At 44.4% G+C, this 18,945-nt stretch overlaps 1 protein-coding gene across 6 annotated transcripts in view; it reads right to left on the reverse strand.

Annotated features, from left to right (window-relative positions):
- Positions 1–18,945, reverse strand: part of PRUNE2 (prune homolog 2 with BCH domain) — a 444,626-nt gene that overhangs the window by 320,979 nt on the left and 104,702 nt on the right. For all 6 annotated transcript variants that reach the window (XM_075828260.1, XM_075828248.1, XM_075828238.1 and 3 more), the window contains exons 3-5: positions 17,229–17,431; positions 14,822–14,985; positions 13,190–13,342 (exon numbers count right to left, since the gene is read on the reverse strand). In XM_075828260.1, the coding sequence (XP_075684375.1) occupies positions 13,190–13,342; positions 14,822–14,985; positions 17,229–17,431 (520 nt within the window). The remainder of the gene's footprint in view (positions 1–13,189; positions 13,343–14,821; positions 14,986–17,228; positions 17,432–18,945) is intronic.

Consider the following 18,945-nt stretch of genomic DNA (forward strand, 5'->3'; position numbering starts at 1 on the left):
GGCATAGGTTACGAGGGGGCCAGAGGGGAGAGTGTAGGTGAAAGCTGGGCCGTATTTAGTTGATGCTGCCCTAGGTACTTTAAGTGCTGATGCCCCCTTATAACTCTGAGGGTACATCTGTAGCCTTTTCAAATTATAGAGCGTAATAAAATCTGTAAAAATGTAAGAAAATTAGCAAAAATACAAAATGAAAGGCAGGTGGCCAAGCATAGTAAAACAAATCCCCAAAAATTATTCAAGTATTTAAATGCAAAAAAGCCAAGGTCTGAACATGTAGGACCCTTAGATAGTGGTAATGGGGAGTCGGTCACAGGGGATCAAGAGAAGGCAGAGTTACTAAATGGGTTCTTCAGCTCTGTATATGCAACAGAAGAAAGAGCAGCTGATGTAGCCGGTGCCAGTGCTGTTAGTATATCAGTTGATATGCTGAATTGGATGAATGTAGATATGGTCCAAGCTAAATTAAATAAAATAAATGTGCACAAGGCCCCGGGACCAGATGGGTTACACCCTAGAATTCTTAAAGAGCTTAGTTCAGTTATTTCTGTCCCCCTTTTCATAATATTCAGAGAATCTCTAGTGACTGGTATAGTGCCAAGGGACTGGCGCAGGGCAAATGTGGTGCCTATTTTCAAAAAGGGCTCTAGGTCTTCCCCGGGTAATTATAGACCAGTAAGCTTAACATCCATCGTGGGGAAAATGTTTGAGGGGCTATTGAGGGACTATATACAGGATTATGTGACAATAAATAGCATTATAAGTGACAGCCAGCACGGTTTTACTAAGGACAGAAGTTGTCAAACTAACCTAATCTGTTTTTTTAACAAATTGTTTTCTTCTTTGTAAAAGAAGTAAAATATAAAATTGTTTCCTATTTTCTGTTGTCTAACACCTGGGTGCGTCTTATAGTCAGAAAAATACGGTATGTGTGGAAGATTGTTCTTTATTGTTTTTGTGTGGGGAAGGGAGGCGTGACTCTTTTGTTTACTCAGGGTATATTTACACGTAGCTGTTGAGGTGCAGTTAAAAAAAAACACACGCTTTTAGGCTATGTTCACACGGAGTATTTTGGGGGAGGAATATCTGCCTCAAAGTTCCAAACGGAATTTTGAGGCAGATATTCCTCCCCCAAAATACTCCGTGTGAACAGCAATTATCGCGCCGTTTTTCGCCCGCGGCCATTGAGCGCCGCGGGCATAAAACACGCTTTCTCCTGCCTCCCATTGAAGTCAATGGGAGGTCGGAGGTGGAAGCGCCCGAAGATAGGGCATGTCGCTTCTTTTTCCCGCGAGGCAGTTTTACTGCTCGCGGGAAAAAGACGCCGACGACTCCCATTGAAATCAATGGGAGGCGTTCTCGGGCCGTTTCTGCCGAGTTTTGCGACGCGGTTTCCGCGTCAAAAAACTCGGCAAAAGACCCCGTGTGAACATAGCCTTGACACGATTTGTTGTGGTTTTGTGATGCAGTAATTTTGCCACAGTTTTCATAGATAAAACATATCAAATAAATGTGTTTCACCCAGAAAAAAAAATTGGCAACCATTCAACGCATCGCAAAACTGCAGTAAAACCGCATGTGTTTTTTTACGCTATGGGTATGTTCACACGCTTAACAAAAAACGTCTGAAAATACGGAGCTGTTTTCAAGGGAAAACAGACCCTGATTTTCAGACATTTTTTGTGCAACTCGCGTTTTTCGCTGCGTTTTTTACGGCCGTTTTTGGAGCTGTTTTCATTGGAATCTATGAGAAAACGGCTCCAAAAACGTCCCAAGAAGTGTCCTGAACTTCTTTTGACGAGGCTGTAATTTTACGAGCCGTCTTTTGACAGCGATGCGTAAAATGACAGGTCGTCGGCACAGTACATCGTAAAGCTCATTGAAAGTAATGGGCAGATGTTTGCCGACGTATTGGAGCCGTTTTTTCAGACGTAATTCGAGGCGTGAAACGCCTCCATTACGTCTGAAAATAGGTCGTGTGAACCCAGCCTAAGGCTTTATGTGATAGCTTACAGGTGGACCCGCTATCACTGAACCCGTCAGGTCCGCGAGACTGATGGATTTAGTGTATAGCGCTAGATACATTTGCTCTGTCTAGAGAATACAGAGCAGCTGTATCTAAAAAAGTAAAAATAATTTTTAATAAAAAGTATTTACAAAGTTACACCAAACACACTGATATGTAGTAAGTTTATATTGCACCAGGTTTTCAAAGGTGGGTGCATAGATAGGGGCCGAACATGCTATAGACTGTAGTAAGTATTACGCACACCAATGGAGATAGATTTGCAAGTAAAATTATTTCATTTCTTATACCAGTGTGCAACGTTTCGGTCCAAACATAGACCTTTGTCAAGCACTCCCTTATACTGGTTAGTCGGCGTGACAGCACAAGGTAGAGGGGATAACCGCTAATGAAGCCGACCATATAGTGCAGGAAGTGGCCGGGAGGCAGTGGGAGCAGAAAAAGGTAGAACGGGGTTTAGGGAGCCCCGTACTAGAGAGATGCGTGTCCCAGAGGTGGGACCTGAATTTATCTGACATTTATGACATATCCTGTGGATATGTCATAAATGTCCCTGATGGGAAAACACCTTTAAGACTTTATTCATACAACCGTTCTTAACGGCCGCGTGACTGCTGTTTTTTAACGGCCTTCACATGGCTGCATTAAAATCTGTTAACTTTAATGGGGCTATTCACGCGGCCTGAAGTCTCCGAGCAGAGCATCAGCTAGCACTCTGCCCGGGGACTCCAGCACTGCTCCTGACGTCACTGTCCATATATGGACAGTGACGTCAGGAGTTTTCCCAGGGCTGGAATCCCGGGGCAGAGCCTCTATTAGTGCTCTGCCCAGGGACTCTGACTCTGGGGAAGCCTCTGACATCAAATTGGGCAACAAAATTGAGTATTTTATTTCTTGTGAAAATAAGAACTTTTGAGCTAAAACGACATATTACTGGAAAAAATATATATTTTTTTTAATTCCCAGCCCAATTCAAATAAGTTCTGTGAAGAAACTATGGGGTCTAAATGGTCACATTACCCATAAATGAATTCCTTGAGGGATGTAGTTTCCAAAATGGGGTCACTTCTGGTGGGTTTCCATTGGTTTGATACCTCTGGGGCTCTGCAAAGGCGACATGGCACCCGAAAACAAAACCAGCAAAATCTGCACTCCAAAGAACACACAGCGCTCCTTCCCTTCTGAGGCCTCCCATGGGCCCAAACGGCCGGTTATCGCCACAAATTGGATATTGCTGCACTCAGGAGAAATTGGGCAACAAAATGGGGTATTTTGTTCCCTGTGAAAATAAGAAATTTTGATAAAAAAATGACATCTTATTGGAAAAAATGAAATTTTTTTCATTTCACAGCCCAATTGAAATAGGTGCTGTGATAAAAACTGTGCAGTCAAAATGGTAACAACAACCATATATGAATTCCTTGAGGGGTGTAGTTTCCAAAATGGGGTCACTTATGGTGGGTTTCCATTGCTTTGATACCTCTGGGGCTCTGCAAATGCGACATGGCACCCGAAAACCAATCCAGCAAAATCTGGACTCCAACAAACACATAGCGCTCCTTTCCTTCTGAGCCCTCACATGGGCCCAAACGGCAGTTTATCACCACAAATGGGGTATTGCCGCACTAAGGACAAATTGGGCAACAAAATGGGGTATTTTGTTCCCTGTGAAAATAAGAAATTTTGATCACAAATGACATCTTATTGGAAAAAATGATTTTTTTTTAATTTCACAGCCCAATTCAAATAGGTGCTGTGAAAAAACTGTGGGGTCAAAATGATAACAACAACCATAAATGAATTCCTTGAGGGGTGTAGTTTCCAAAATGGGGTCACTATTGGGGGATTCCTACTGTTTTTGCACCTCAACACCTCTTCAAACCTGGCATGCTGCCTAAAATATATTATAATAAAAAAGAGGCCCCAAAATGCACTAGGTGCTTCTTTGCTTCTGTGGCTTGTGTTTTAGTCCACGAGCACACTAGAGCCACATGTGGGACTTTGCTTTAATTCCTGTGAAATGCTTGAAGGGTTAAAAAACTTTCTAAAAGCTGTTTTGAATACTTTGAGGGGTCTAGTTTTTAAAATGGGGTGTTTTATCGGGGTTTATAATACATAGGCCCCTCAAGGCCACTTCAGAACCGAACAGGTACCTTAAAAAAAAGGCTTTTGAAATTTTCTTAAAAATATGAGAAATTGCTGTTTATGTTCTAAGCCTTGTAACGTCCAAGAAAAATAAAAGAATGTTCAAAAAACAATGCCAATCTAACGTAGACATATGGGAAATGTGAACTAGTAACTATTTTGGGTGGTATAACCATCTGTTTTACAAGCAGATGCATTTAAATTCTGAAAAATATTTTTTCAAAATTTTCTCTAAATTTTGCAATTTTTCACCAATAAACACTGAATATATGGACCAAATTTTACCTTGAACATGAAGCCCAATGTGTCACGAGAAAACAATCTCAGAATCGCTTGGATAGGTTTAAGCATTCCGATGTTATTACCACATAAAGTGAAATATGTCAGATTTAAAAAATGGGCTCTGAGCCTTAAGGTCAAAACTATGCTGCGTCCTTAAGGGGGTATTATTTAAAAAAAAAAATTTAAACATTTGTTCGCCTAGGGGACTTGAACCAGCGATCATTAGATCACTGGTACAATACACTGCAATGCATGGATGAGTTACAGAAACAGTATAACTCGCTGAGCTACGCTGTTTCCGTAACTCCCATAGTAGTGAATGGCAGTTACAGAAACAGAGTAGCATGCTGTAGCATACTATTCAGTTTTATGGTAGATACGGAAACAGCGTAGCTCAGTTACGCTGTTTCCGTAACTCGACCATGTATGCTGTTTTCGTAGCTACCGAGTTCCGTAAACAGCGTAGCTCGCGGTGCTATGCTGTTTCCGTAACTCCCATTCACTTCTATGGGAGTTACGGAAACAGTGTAGCTCAGCGAGCATTCGGCTGTTTCCGTAACTCCCGACCACCTAATCAGGAAGTGGCCGGGAGACAGCAGAGCCGAGTAAGATAGAAAGGGGTTTAGGGGGCCCCGTTCTAGAGATAGGTACTGGTCCCAGAGGTGGGACCCGCATCCATCTGACATTTATGACATATCCTGTGGATGTCATAAATGTCCTTGATGGGAAAACCCCTATAAATGCAGCGGTCACTATTGACCGCGGCATTTAACTAGTTAAACGGCCAGGAACAGAGCGATTGCTGTTCCTGGCCGTTAGAGCAGCGTGTCAGCTGTAAAACACTGAAAAAATAGCTGACACCTGTAGTGTATGGAGCGGCACATCATGGGTCGGGAAGGGGTTAAGTAAGGAAGTGATCAGGGGGCCCGGAGCAGCTGGGTCCCTTGACTGACAACTATAAGACGCAGGGACTCTTTAGCAAGATTTATTCTTGCTCAAAACTGCATCTTATAGTTTGAAAAATATGGTAATATTTACAGAAAGCCCTCTTACCCCTAACAAATGAACTATAAGGGTCTCTTCTTACGCCACACATTACGTTTTTTCCAGCGGTTTTTGGGCAATTGCTTTATAACTATGTCATTGGCCACAGTTTTGTAAAAATCGCTGCAAAAAGATATGATATGACCATAACCTGTGATAAGATGCTAAATAAGTCCCCCCCACACATAGCGTTCACCTCCATCCCCACAAAAAACTATGTATTAGGAAGTCCCCCTCCTCAACACATAGCATTTATAGTAAAATCCTCCCTCCCCCACAAAAATAAAGAATCCCCTCACTCCACACATAATATTTACAGTCAAGTCCCCCCTCCCCCACAAGAACGATTTATAAAGAAAACCCCGCCACACACATCACTTACAGTTCACCCTACTTGCTCAGAACATACACAGCTGTACTCACCAGTCCTCAGCTCCGTGGAGGGTTACACGTTGCAGGCAGGAGGAGAGAAGTATGACTGCTCCTCCACAGCCCTCTCTTCCTCCATCCTCCTGGCCTCTATGCAGGCAGAGTGTACGGCCAGCTGCATTATATGACGTCACATGTGATGTATAATGCAGACGCCCGCAGCACACACGCTCTGCCTGTGCAGGAGAACATCGTACATTACATTACACAGCTCCTGTCCCCTGCGCTGCCCCAGCTTTTTAATACATTTTAGTGGCCTCACTGTCCCCCGGCCCAGCCCTCTCCTTGTTCAGTACCTACATACTGTGCAGGAGAGCGGCCCCTGCTCAGTGGAGCGGCCGGCCCACTGGAAAAATTCCCAGCAAACTACATGGCCAATCTGCCCCTGTGCAGGAGTTATGATGCCAAAACTTGAAACTTTACTTTCAATCTAAATTATGTACATTTCTTGGCGACACAAATGTGCACTCGGCCACAGACAATATTTACAATACTTCCCACTTTGGGAGTCACCAGCTTAGTTACGGCTCAGGCTTGCAAGATGGCTGGCTTGTTCACAGGATGGCACCCCACACTACCACTGCTTGCTCTTCAGGAACTGTCCCCACCCCAGGCCCAATGATAGATATTGATGTAGTACAGTCCTCACCAGTCCAACACCGGCTCCTCAGTTCCAGCTCCTCACTGTCAGGCTCTCTCCTTCCACTTCCTCAGCAGCTTTTTCTACTTCTGCACTTGGAGCACCAACTCCTCTCTCCCTAACGCAGAGCTCAGGTCACGCCAACTTCCTCCCTACATTGAACACGGTTTGGCGGGTTCACCGCTGTGTTATATGCTAATCACTGCCCCCAGACTTTTTTGACGCATCAACGCTCATGCGTCCGCCATCACCCTGGTAAAGAATGGTACATGCAGCCATTAAATGGTGTCCAGGCCGTATATCACGGCGCCCTAAATTTAGATGGGAACAAGCCAAGCACCTTGCCTCACCTTATAAAAACAGTCAATAAACGCTACAGGGTGTATGTAATATGTACACAACATCTTCGGAGGCTGGATTAACCATCCTCTTCTACTATGTAGCATATCATAGCATATCTTCTGCCATCATTGCCAGACAGTGGCCAGTTTCACCACTGCATAATTGCCCCCTAATGGCGGGATAAGGAAGACAGAAGCAACAACGCAGCATAGCAATACACAAACACTTTACTGATGACATTACATTGCCACAAGGGGCCTGAGATACAATGACATTAAATACAAGATTTCCGTTTTAATTTTTGGGGATGCATTCTCCATATATTACACACTAAGGGCATGTTCACAGGGCGCTAAAACCAAACGACGTGTAAACGTGTCATATACGCTAGCGTTTCTTGTGAAGCGCTTTTTAAAATTCAAGCGTTATTGACGTGTCTCCCACGTGTTTTTTTATGCTATTTGTGCGTGCACTTTGTGCGTTTTTTGGTGCGCAATTAGGACTCGTATTGACTATGAAAACATTTGGCGCATCTTCGGCGCGTTTTACGCATCAATTAATTGACCTGACGCTTCGTTTCTACATAATGCATTTTTTTTAAATACGCTTGCGTAAGAAAATCGCGTTGTATGTACTAACTGTGTGCTTTTCCATTGATTTGAATGGAAAGCTTAATGAAGCGTTTTTTGACGTGTATTTCAATGCTTAAAACAGGCCAAAATACACATCAAATACACGGCGTGTGAACAGGGCCTTAGGGAATAAGTAATGCTTTCCAATAGAGCCCTTTAGTCTAAAGTTTCACACCATGCTAAGTAAAAATCATCAGTCTATTTAGTTGTTTTTGAGTTATCCTGTTTGCTACCATTAACCCCTTAAGGACACGGCCAATTTTAGCCTTGAGGACAGAGCAATTTTTTTTAAATTTCCCTCTTTGCATCCCGACGCTCATAACACTTTTATTTTTTGTACGACGTAGTTGTATGAGACTTTGTTTTTTGCGGGACGAGTTGTACTTTATGTACGTACCATTTTTTGGTACAAATACATTATCGTTTAATTTCTATACATTTTTAATTAGATTAAAATGCAGAAAAAAAGCAGTTCCGCAGCAGTTTTAATTTATTTTTTTTTACACCATACACCGATCATCATAAATAATGTTATACATTTGTTGTACAGGTTGTTACGGTCGTGGCGATACCAAATATGTCTGTATTATTTCATGTTTTGGGACTTATATTTTAAAAAGTTGATTTATTATAAAAAATGTGTGTTTCTGTGTATTTTATTTACTTTTTATTTATTTATTTACCATTATATTTTTTTTACATTCATTTAACTTTTTTTTTTAATCCCATAAAGGGATTTATCATTTTGATTTTTATTTTGTAACTGCAATGTACTGGCATAGATCTATATGCCAGTACATTAGCCTGTTACTGATTGTACACAGGCAGTTGTTAGGGCATACCTCAGTATGCCCTAACAACAGGAAATATGTTCAGACAGCCCCGGGGTCCTTCAATAGACCCTGGGCTGTCTGGCCATACGAGTTGTGGACTTTGATCGCGTCACAGTTATTTTCTGTGACGCGATCAATGTGCAGTCCCCTCTCCTTGAACGCCGCGATCAGCTGTCATCGCGGCGTTCAAAGGGTTAACAGCGGAGAGAAGATGTTTCTCTCCTCTCCGCTGTCAGAGCGGGGCCGTGGCTGTGTATTGTTGCCCCGCTCTCGATCGCACACACAGAGACGGCACAGACGGCTGTCACACAGGACGAGTATGCTCGTCCTAATGCGCGAAGTGCTCGCCGCTCAGGACGAGCATACTCGTCCTGTGTCGGCAACCAGTTAATGGCAAGTATTAGGGCACATTCACACGTGGTGGAATTGCTGTTGAATTCCGCTGCGGACAATCCGCAGTGGAATTCTGCAGCAGCCGTTTTTTACATTTGTTTCTATACATTATTAGGAAAGTTAGTTCAGACGTTGCAGAAAATAAATCAGGCGGCGGTGCAGAATTTTCCCTCCGCAGCATGCTCATTGCATTGCGAAGAAGAAACGGAATTTCACTGCAGATTTCAGCCTTTGCAATGCAAAAACGGAAATCTGTGGCAAGTCCGCTGTGATATCTGCAACATCTGAATTACCTGTCAAATATGCAAATGTTGGTGCAGATTCGTTGCGTAATTGCCCCAAATCTGCACCAACATTTGCAGCGGAAAAATTCCGCCACGTGTGAACATGCCCTTACAATGTCAACAGAGGTGCTTCCTGCAGGACCTGACTACAATACATATCTGAATTGTGATGCAAAGCTACATTCTATAAAGATTCCATACAAATAATATTACTAGACTTCACACAAAAAGACAAATGGAGAATTTATACTTATATTTTTATATTGATTTAAGGGGAATTTCTCTTTAATTATGCTTTGTATGTGACAAGAATGTTTATGTGTTTGTACTTGTATCTATGTTTTGTTTGAAAAATCTGTAGTTCTGTGAAGCTCATTGATTCTTATTGAAGTTTTTGAGCTTTAGAAAAACATGGCTGCTGTCTTCCAAAAACAGTTCCATACCACTCCACAGGTTATGTGCGGTATTGCAGCTTAGCCCCATTTACTTCAATGGAGATTAGCTGCACTACCAGACACAACCCATAGACCGGGATGGCACTGGTTTTGAAAGAAAGCAGCCATGTTTTGTTAAATCCTGGACAACCCCTTTAAGGGTGTGTAATTTAGCAACACAATGGCATTAGCTTTACAACTGTATTGAAAGGAGATGAAGAATGAGACAGAAAATGCTAAGACTTCTTTCACACTACCGTTTGCAGTGGTGGGAACCAGTTGTTAAAATTACAGCCGGTTCGGAGAAGCGGGACCCAGAACCGGCCCCTTGCACTCAAATGTATCCGCGTCCTTAGGATCAGTCTAGATCAGGGGTCAGCAACCTTCGTCACTCCAGATGTTGTGAAACTACAACTCCCAGCATGCCCTCACAGCCGAAGGCTTTCATATTACATTCAAAGGCTGGTAGGGCATGCTGGAAATTGTAATTTTACAACAGTTGGAGTGCCGAAGGTTGCTGACCCCTGGTCTAGATAAAAGGGTCAAGATATGGTCTGGATAAAAGGGTGGTTTTCTCAATAAGTGTGGTCTTTTGGAGGAGTTTTACTCTATATGTAATTACTTTGCAATATGTCCATTTACTTCTCTCTTTAGACTTGTTTTACATATACAAGTATACATGGCCAGCCTTAGCTATGTTCGACCAGAGGGGCGCCAGCGGGTGTGTGTATCCCCGCGCCGTTGCAACTACCAGCGGGGATACACACACTAACTGCAGTCGCCTTTCCACCCGGGCGCTTCTTCACTTAAAAGCCGTCGCTACCGCTGTAGCAGCCATAGCGGCTGCTAGCGGTGACACCGAGCATGAGGGCGGTGGCGCCGCTAGCAGCCGCTGCGACTGCTATAGCGGTAGCGACGGCACTATAGCAGAGCAGGGAGATATCTCCTTGCTCTGCTGTCTACTAGCACCACTGTAGCTCTCTGAAGGAGCGGAATCCCTGTGTGGCCGGGGATTCCGCTCCTGGAGCACTGCTTGATGTTTCTGTCCAGCTGTAGGCTGTGTGGCACTACCAACCAGGGGGCTGTGGGCTGTGTGGCACTACCAACCAGGGGGATGTGTGGCACTACCTACCAGGGGGCTGTGTGGCTCTACCAACCTGGGGACAGTGGGCTGTGTGGCTCTACCAACCTGGGGACAGTGGGCTGTGTGGCACTACCAACCAGGGGACAGTGGGCTGTGTGGCACTACCAACCAGGGGGCTGTGGGCTGTGTGGCACTACCAACCAGGGGGCTTTGGGGAACTACCAATAAGGGGGCTGTGGGGCACTACCAACCAGGGGGCTGTGGGGCACTACCAACCAGGGAGCTGTGGGGCACTACCAACCAGGGGCTGTGTGGCACTCCCTACAGGGGGCTGTGCGGCACTCCCTACAGGGGGCTGTGCGGCCCTATCTACAAGGGGGCTGTGCGGCCCTATCTACAAGGGGGCTGTGTGGCGCTACCTACAAGGGGGCTGTGTGGCGCTACCTACAAGGGGGCCGCCTGGCGCTACCAACCAGGGAGCTGTGGGGCACTACCAACCAGGGGCTGTGTGGCACTCCCTACAGGGGGCTGTGCGGCACTCCCTACAGGGGGCTGTGCGGCCCTATCTACAAGGGGGCTGTGCGGCCCTATCTACAAGGGGGCTGTGTGGCTCTACCTACAAGGGGGCTGTGTGGCGCTACCTACAAGGGGGCTGTGTGGCGCTACCTACAAGGGGGATGCCAGGCGCTACCTACAAGGGGGCTGTCCGGCGCTAACCACAAGGGGGCTGTGCGGCGCTACCTACAAGAGGGCTGTGTGGCGCTACCTACAAGGGGGCTGTGTGGCGCTACCTACAAGGAGGCTGTGTGGCGCTACCTACAAGGGGACTGTGTTGCGCTACCTACAAGGGGGCTGTGTGGCGCTACCTACAAGGGGGCTGTGTGGCGCTACCTACAAGGAGGCTGTGCGGCGCTACCTACAAGGGGGCTGTGCGGCGCTACCTACAAGGGGGCTGTGTGGCGCTACCTACAAGGGGGCGGTGTGGCGCTACCTACAAGGGGGCCGCGTGGCGCTACCTACAAGGGGGCCGCCTGGCGCTACCTACAAGGGGGCTGTCTGGCGCTAACCACAAGGGGGCTGTCTGGCGCTAACCACAAGGGGGCTGTGCGGCGCTACCTACAAGAGGGCTGTGTGGCGCTACCTACAAGGGAGCTGTGTGGCGCTACCTACAAGGAGGCTGTGTGGCGCTACCTACAAGGGGGCTGTGTTGTGCTACCTACAAGGGGGCTGTGTGGCGCTACCTACAAGGGGGCTGTGAGGCGCTACCTACAAGGAGGCTGTGCGGCGCTACCTACAAGGGGGCTGTGCGGCGCTACCTACAAGGGGGCTGTGTGGCGCTACCTACAAGGGGGCTGTGTGGCGCTACCTACAAGGAGGCTGTGTGGCGTTACCTACAAGGGGGCCGTGTGGCGTTACCTACAAGGGGGCCGTGTGGCGCTACCTACAAGGGGGCCGCCTGGCGCTACCTACAAGGGGGCTGTATGGCGCTAACCACAAGGGGGCTGTGTGGCGCTACCCACAAGGGGCTGTGTGGTGCTACCTACAAGGGGCTGTGTGGCACTACCTACAGGGGGAATCTGTGAGTGGGGGGCTGATGGTCATTTTACTGTGAGTGGTGGGCTAATGGTCATTTTACTGTAAGTGGGGGATTGATGGTCTTCAAGTGGTTTCCACCTCTGACCTCCAATTTAAATTAATAGGAGGCAGAAAATACCTGCGGCGCCCATTTGGAGCTTTTTTTTCCAGCATCTTTTGCATTCGCTTCAACAGCTTAAGAAAAAACAAAAAAAAGGTCACCCAACGCTGTCATTTGCTGAAGGAATTTTGAGGCAGATTGTTTTTGCCTTACAAAAAACGTGTGTGAACATACCCTACGAGTGTAGTGCTTGTTCTTAGCCGTTTTCTGTCTTTCTCAAAACAATTTTTGGTAGGGGGGCCCTGAAGAAATTTTGTTTTTCCAGTGCTGCCTCGAGTCCGAAAAGGTTGGGAAATTCTGTACTAGGCTACAGGGTCCCATCATGGAGCAGCTCAGTTCGTCATGGGAACGGGGCCTAGGTGAGTACAATTTTTGTTTTTGTTTGTGGGTACTGTCTACAAGGGGGAGGTGCGGGGACTGTATGACACGATCTACAAGGGGGAGGTGGGGGACTGTATGGCACTGTCTACAAGGGGAAGGTGGGGGCTGTATGGCACTGTCTACAAGGGGGAGGTGGGGGGCTGTATGGCACGATCTACAAAAAGGAGGTGGGGAATTATAGCACTGTCTACAGGGAGGCTGTATGGCAAAATCTACAGGGGGGCACTATACTGTGTGGGGGCCACTAAGCGGACATTATACTGTGTAGGGGTAATACAGATGGAATAAAACTGTGGGCACAATTAGAGGACAAAATACTGTGTCCTTGAAGGGGTTGTAATATATTATATTATTAAATATTATTATTATACTGTATGGGGGCACTAAAGGGGCATTATAATTTTTTTATGGGGCATTTTTTTTTAATGATGGGGTGGGGCGCCGAAAGATCATTTCGCACAGGGTGCCATCTATCCTAGGGCCGGCTCTGCAAGTATACATCTATTTCATAGCATATAAACATGATGATTTGAGTAAATGACCACACCTTGTGTATGAAGTTTTGCTTCCTGTAGACTGCTGATAATATCCTGTCTTGGTGGTAGCTCAGGAAATCTCTCCTCAAGAATGCATACAATTTCTTCTTCTTGTTCAGGTACCTTCTCATGGTCAGCAGATAAGCAGCTAAACAGAATGCTTCCTGAGGACACAATAATAATGAATGTGCCTGAGAATCCAGACAGTTGTACATGAAGACTTACTAAAATGTATATTAGGATTATTTTTTTTGTAAAAGGCCTAAAAGTATGTTTACAGCAAAGGCTACATTGGAACTATGGGATTTAAAAAAAAAAAAAAAAAAAGTCCTTTCACGCAGCGGAAAGATGCATACTAAAAAAATCCTAATATTTTAGTGTGTATTCATACGGTGCGGCTTCTTAGACTGGATTCACACGAGCACATTACGTCCGTAATGGACGGAACGTATGTCGGCCGCAAGTCCCGGACCGAACACACAGCAGGGAGCCGGGCTCCTAGCATTATAGTTATGTACGATGCTGGGAGTCTCTGCCTCGCTGCCGGACAACTGTCCCGTACTGTAATCAAGTTTTCAGAACGGGACAGTAGTTCCATGGAGAGGCAGTGACTCCTAGCGTCGTACATAACTATGATGCTAGGAGCCCGGCTCCCTGTAGTGTGTTCGGTCCGGGACTTGTGGCCGAAATACGTTCCGTCCATTATGGACGTAATGTGCTCGTGTGAATCCACCCTAAAGAACACAACATGCTCTATGCTTTGAAGTTTTGATGCATTTTTGTTTCAGTTCTTCCCCATTGCGATTTTCCATAGAAACAGTTTTTGGAATAATTAAAATATTCTTTGGCAACACTTTTTTTCTTGATAAGGCAGTGATGCAGGAATAAGCACTAATTTGTATTATCATTATTAAACATTTATGTATACAATATGTATACATACATATATATATATATATATATATATATATTTATTTATTTACACACACACAAAAGGGTTTTGATACAAATAAAAGATTTATTTTATATAGTCTAATTGCATACGTTTCAATGACACAACATTAAGAAAAGACAATATTCACATTTATGACTCTGTTTTGATCCCCACTGCTCGCTATTTCAGTGGTTACATTGGGCATTCCGAGTGAAACGAATGCACATAATGGAATTTTGATTATAGCTGTTTCAGATAATGGAAGGATAATGAAAGTTACATATTTCACCATCAAAATTGAATTATATAAACATCTTTTGACCAGAGAACTCTTAAGTATGCAATCACAGGACACTGATCCATATTCATTGTCCACTGTAGGGCATGCGTGTCATTATCACCAATGCCACACAGCCCCAGGACACAAAGTTAAAACAACTATCATGTGCAGATAGCATCACTTAATATTCCTGTCTAGTCCTACTGTACAGATTGCTCCTGCCTATTTTTATATGTTCATTTTTTAATATTCAATATAATGCTACTCTTTAACAAACTCGTTACTCCCCGCTTCTTTTATGAAGCCTCCTGTGGTCTTTTAAGGGATTGTTAACCAAAGAATAGATCATGGTCTTTCAGCATGAGGAGACTTGGAAACACTTCATTAAACTTTTCACTGTGTACGGTAATGTCAGGAGTAATCACTCACCTCTGAGTAGATGAGCAAGCTGAGGAGTAAGTAGCTCTGGTGCCTCCTGAAGAATCTCTTTTGCTACTAAGACAGAAGATGAGTCATGATACTCTCTCTCCCCATTATATTTCTTCTCTGGATTTATGGCTTTTATGACTGATGCTGCCAAACTTTCATCTTCACTATGAGGGACAAGATTTGACGATTTAGATATACTATATATATATAGTCACATGCTTGGAGAAGTGAACATGAAAGATACAATAAAATTTAAAGCACATGTCCACTCTTGAACATCATTTTACATATAGAATTAGTCTACATAAAAAGTTGAGTCATTTTATAAATATGTTGCACTACTTATCATGAAAGATTCCCAAGTTACAGTCTGTATTATAGGTCAGAGCTGCCTTCTTAATTCTGCAAACTTCAATAATCCTTGCCGGCTCAATATCTCCACTTAGCTTGCTCTGGTGATTGGCATTCGGAGAAGTGTCTTTACACCAGGTACTGTACTGTAATCTGTTGTAGGAAAAACTAACTGTTCTACTCTTGTCAAGGAATCACTACTTGAGCAATTCCCCAGAGTGTAAGTTTATGGAATTGCTATATGTCAATTCCCCAAAGACAGATGGAGACTGTCTGGATCAAGCGTGCAGGTAAATCAGTTACCTCAAGTCCGTCATTACTCTGGCCAGCAGAGTCTAAGGCTACTCTATGGTCTTCACCAGAGCAAGGCAGGTTGGATTTGGCTGCATAGAACCCAGGTTGCTTTTACATAATACGGTGTTGGACAGGAGGTGCAACTGCAGGCAATACCAGAACGGATAACAAGTCAAACCAGAGTGGTAATCCGCAAGCAGAGTACAAAACCAGGAGAAACTAAAAGTCCAAATCACAAAACAGGAGAATACCAGGAGTAGCAGAGGTCTAAACCAGCCGAGAGCAGAATGTCCAAATCAGTGAGCAAAGGGTAAATTCAAAGACGAAGTCAAAGTCCAGTTCAAAGAGTCCAAACAGTCAAGGTGATCCAGGGTGTAACCAAGAGCTTGATCAGACACATGCATACACAAGAAATCACAAGCAACAATGAGAAAACTGAAGAGATTCAAATACTCCACCCTTGGCCCTGATAGATCCTGACCCTTTCACCCAGAAGCTTGACTAGTAGTCATGACAACCTAACAGTGACAGACTGCAAATGTTGGTGCAGATTTAGGGCAATTACGCAACGAATCTGCACCAACATTTGCATATTTGACAGGTAATTCAGACATTGCAGAAAACACAGCGGACCTGCCACAGATTTCAGTTTTTGCATTGCAAAGGCTGAAATACGCAGTGAAATTCCGCTTCTTCTCCGCAACAGACCGTGCATGCTGCGGAGGGAAAATTCTGCACCACAGCCTATGGTCCGCAGCGGAGTTTTCCCCAACTTCTGCACGAAGATAACTAAAAAGGTGTGGAAACCAATGGACAAACTGTCTGCTAAGGATTTCTACTGCGGACTGTCCGCAGCGGAAACCACAGCGATTCCGCCACGTCTGAATTTGCCCTAAGGGGTTCATTTGATGACATACGTGCTGACTGTTTCCAGTGACAACCAATATAACTGTGAATGCAGCTCTGAAATATAACATAGGCTGTAATTCAGGATCAGTGAAGATAAATAATGCAATGTATTTACGCAGTTACTCAACTTTTTATCTAAATTATATCTATATGTAAAACTATAATACGGAGTTAAAAGGTGGACATTGTCTTTAACTGACCAATAGTATATAGGGCATAAGGTGGCCATACACTTACAACAGCTGTCGGCCAAATGCTCATTTGGCCAACAGCTTTTCCTCCTGACTCCCGCGTACACATGTATGCAGAGTTTTCAATAGAAAGAGAGGAATAAGCCACTGCCAGACACTTCTCAGAGGGAACAAAAGTTCTGGCATGTTAAAATTCAATATTCCTGATACTTTTCCCCGATATCTGTCATTTGGGGAGTATCGGAACACCCCCATACACATTACAGCAGATTCGGCCAACTTTAATCTAATATGTATAGGCACCTTTAAATGTACCACAATGTTCACTAATGCCTGCTCTTCATAGACTACATAGCAAATATTTTAAATGTGAACCCTACTTCACCTTAACCTTTATACAAGTACATTTTTAAATACTTGTATAACCCAACCTAACTCAAACCTTTGATAATTAGCCCCTAATATGTCCTGTCTGAGATGATTCTACAATTGTCACATTTTGATAATCTTACTAGTAAGATCCATTCTACATAAATAAATAAAATTAATATGTGAATAAAAATGTGCATGTAAATCCTTGCAATTTTGTTATTTATATGTGTTCCATTATCTATTTTTATATTAGGCTTAAAACACCCCAGACCTTACATAGTATAAAATACCTTGTAAAAGCACTGAAGTTCACAAGTGTCACAGATAACCTGTCTTCATCATTCAGTCTCTGAAGATTAATTTCATCCTTAAAAATGAGATATGACTCAGGGATATCCAGCTCCTCCAATATAAAACGTGTCTCGCTGTAGAAGTCAAATTCAAGCCTTGTAACATTTAGAACAGGCAAACAGAGAATATTCGGTGATGTGATCTAAAGAGATGGATTTAAATGTCAGTGTTTACATCTAGATCAGGCACAAAGGCCGAGAAACAGTAATACTAAGCTTCAAAAATGAACTTCATTTTGTATTAAAATACAGAGGAAATTGCATTTAGTAATAGATCAACTATCAACCAACAAATAAAAACATGCAGTAACTGTCATACATGTACAGAAGATTCCTTTAGGGGGGATTCACACGAGCGTGTATTCGGTCCGTGCGGGCCGCGTGGTTTTCACGCGGCACGCATGGACAATACAAGTCTATGGGGCAGTACAGACAGTCCGTGCTTTTTGCGCAGCGTTTGTCTGCTGCGCAAAAAGCGCGACAGGTTCAAAAACTCTGCGTATTTCGCGCATCACGCACCCATTGAAGTCAATGGGTGCGTGAAAATCACGCGCACCACACGGAAGCACTTCCGTGGGACGAGCGTGATTCGCGCAACAGCAGTGAAAAGGATGAATGAAAACAGAAAAGCACCACGTGCTTTTCTGTTTCCGAACATCCAAACGGAGTGTCTTTGCGATGAGCGAAGCGGGACAAGCGTACCGAACTTCACCGGGTTCGGCCAAACTCGTTTTGGCCGATCCCGGCAAAAAAATTATCGGTACGCGACGTCAGGAGATAGTCACTGTCCATGGTGCTGAAAGAGTTAAACTGTTTCAGCACCATGGACAGTGACTTGCGATCCCAAAATACATTAACCTGTAAAAAAAACCGAAGTTCTAACTTACCGATTACTCCTGTCTCCTTCCTGCAGTCCGACCTCCCGGGATGACACTTCAGTTCAAGTGACAGCTCCAGCCAATCACAGGCCAAGCACAGGCTGCAGCCAATCACAGGCTGCAGCGGTCACTTGGACTGCTGCGTCATCCAGGGAGGTGGGGCCCGATGTCAAGAGAGGCGCGTCACCAAGGACGCGTCACCAAGGACGCGTCACCAAGGCAACGGCCGGGAAGTTCTCGGTAAGTAGGAACTTTATCTTTTTTTTTTACAGGTTTTTCGCTGTTGTGTTCGGCATTCACTGTCGAGGGTGCTGAAAGATTTAGCTCTTTCAGCACCTTGGACAGTGACGGGCGTTGACAAGCCTCATCTCTATGATGCCGGCTGCGCGAAAATCACGCAGCCGCGCATCAGACACGCATGACACACGCAGCTGTCAAATGGTTTTTGCGCTCGCAAAACGCTGCGTTGTTTGCGCGCGCAAAAACGCAACGTTCGTGTGAATCTCCCCTTAATCTAACATCCAAATACATATGCATAGAGAACTATATACAGATTTATCTCCTTTCATTGGCACAATCTCTTAATTAAGTTGATAAAAAAAACATGAGAAAAGAGGCATAGAACAAATGTTGAATGTACAAAAAAGGACCAATACAAGCAACTAATAGACATACAAAAAATTTGGAGTTGTCACTCATATTGAAAGTGTGCATTTTAGTATTGGCATCTAGGTCTGGCTAATGCCACTACCACTCTAAGGGTATGTTCACACAGCCTA

Source organism: Rhinoderma darwinii, chromosome 1 (assembly GCF_050947455.1).
Source record: "Rhinoderma darwinii isolate aRhiDar2 chromosome 1, aRhiDar2.hap1, whole genome shotgun sequence".
NCBI lineage: Eukaryota > Metazoa > Chordata > Amphibia > Anura > Rhinodermatidae > Rhinoderma > Rhinoderma darwinii.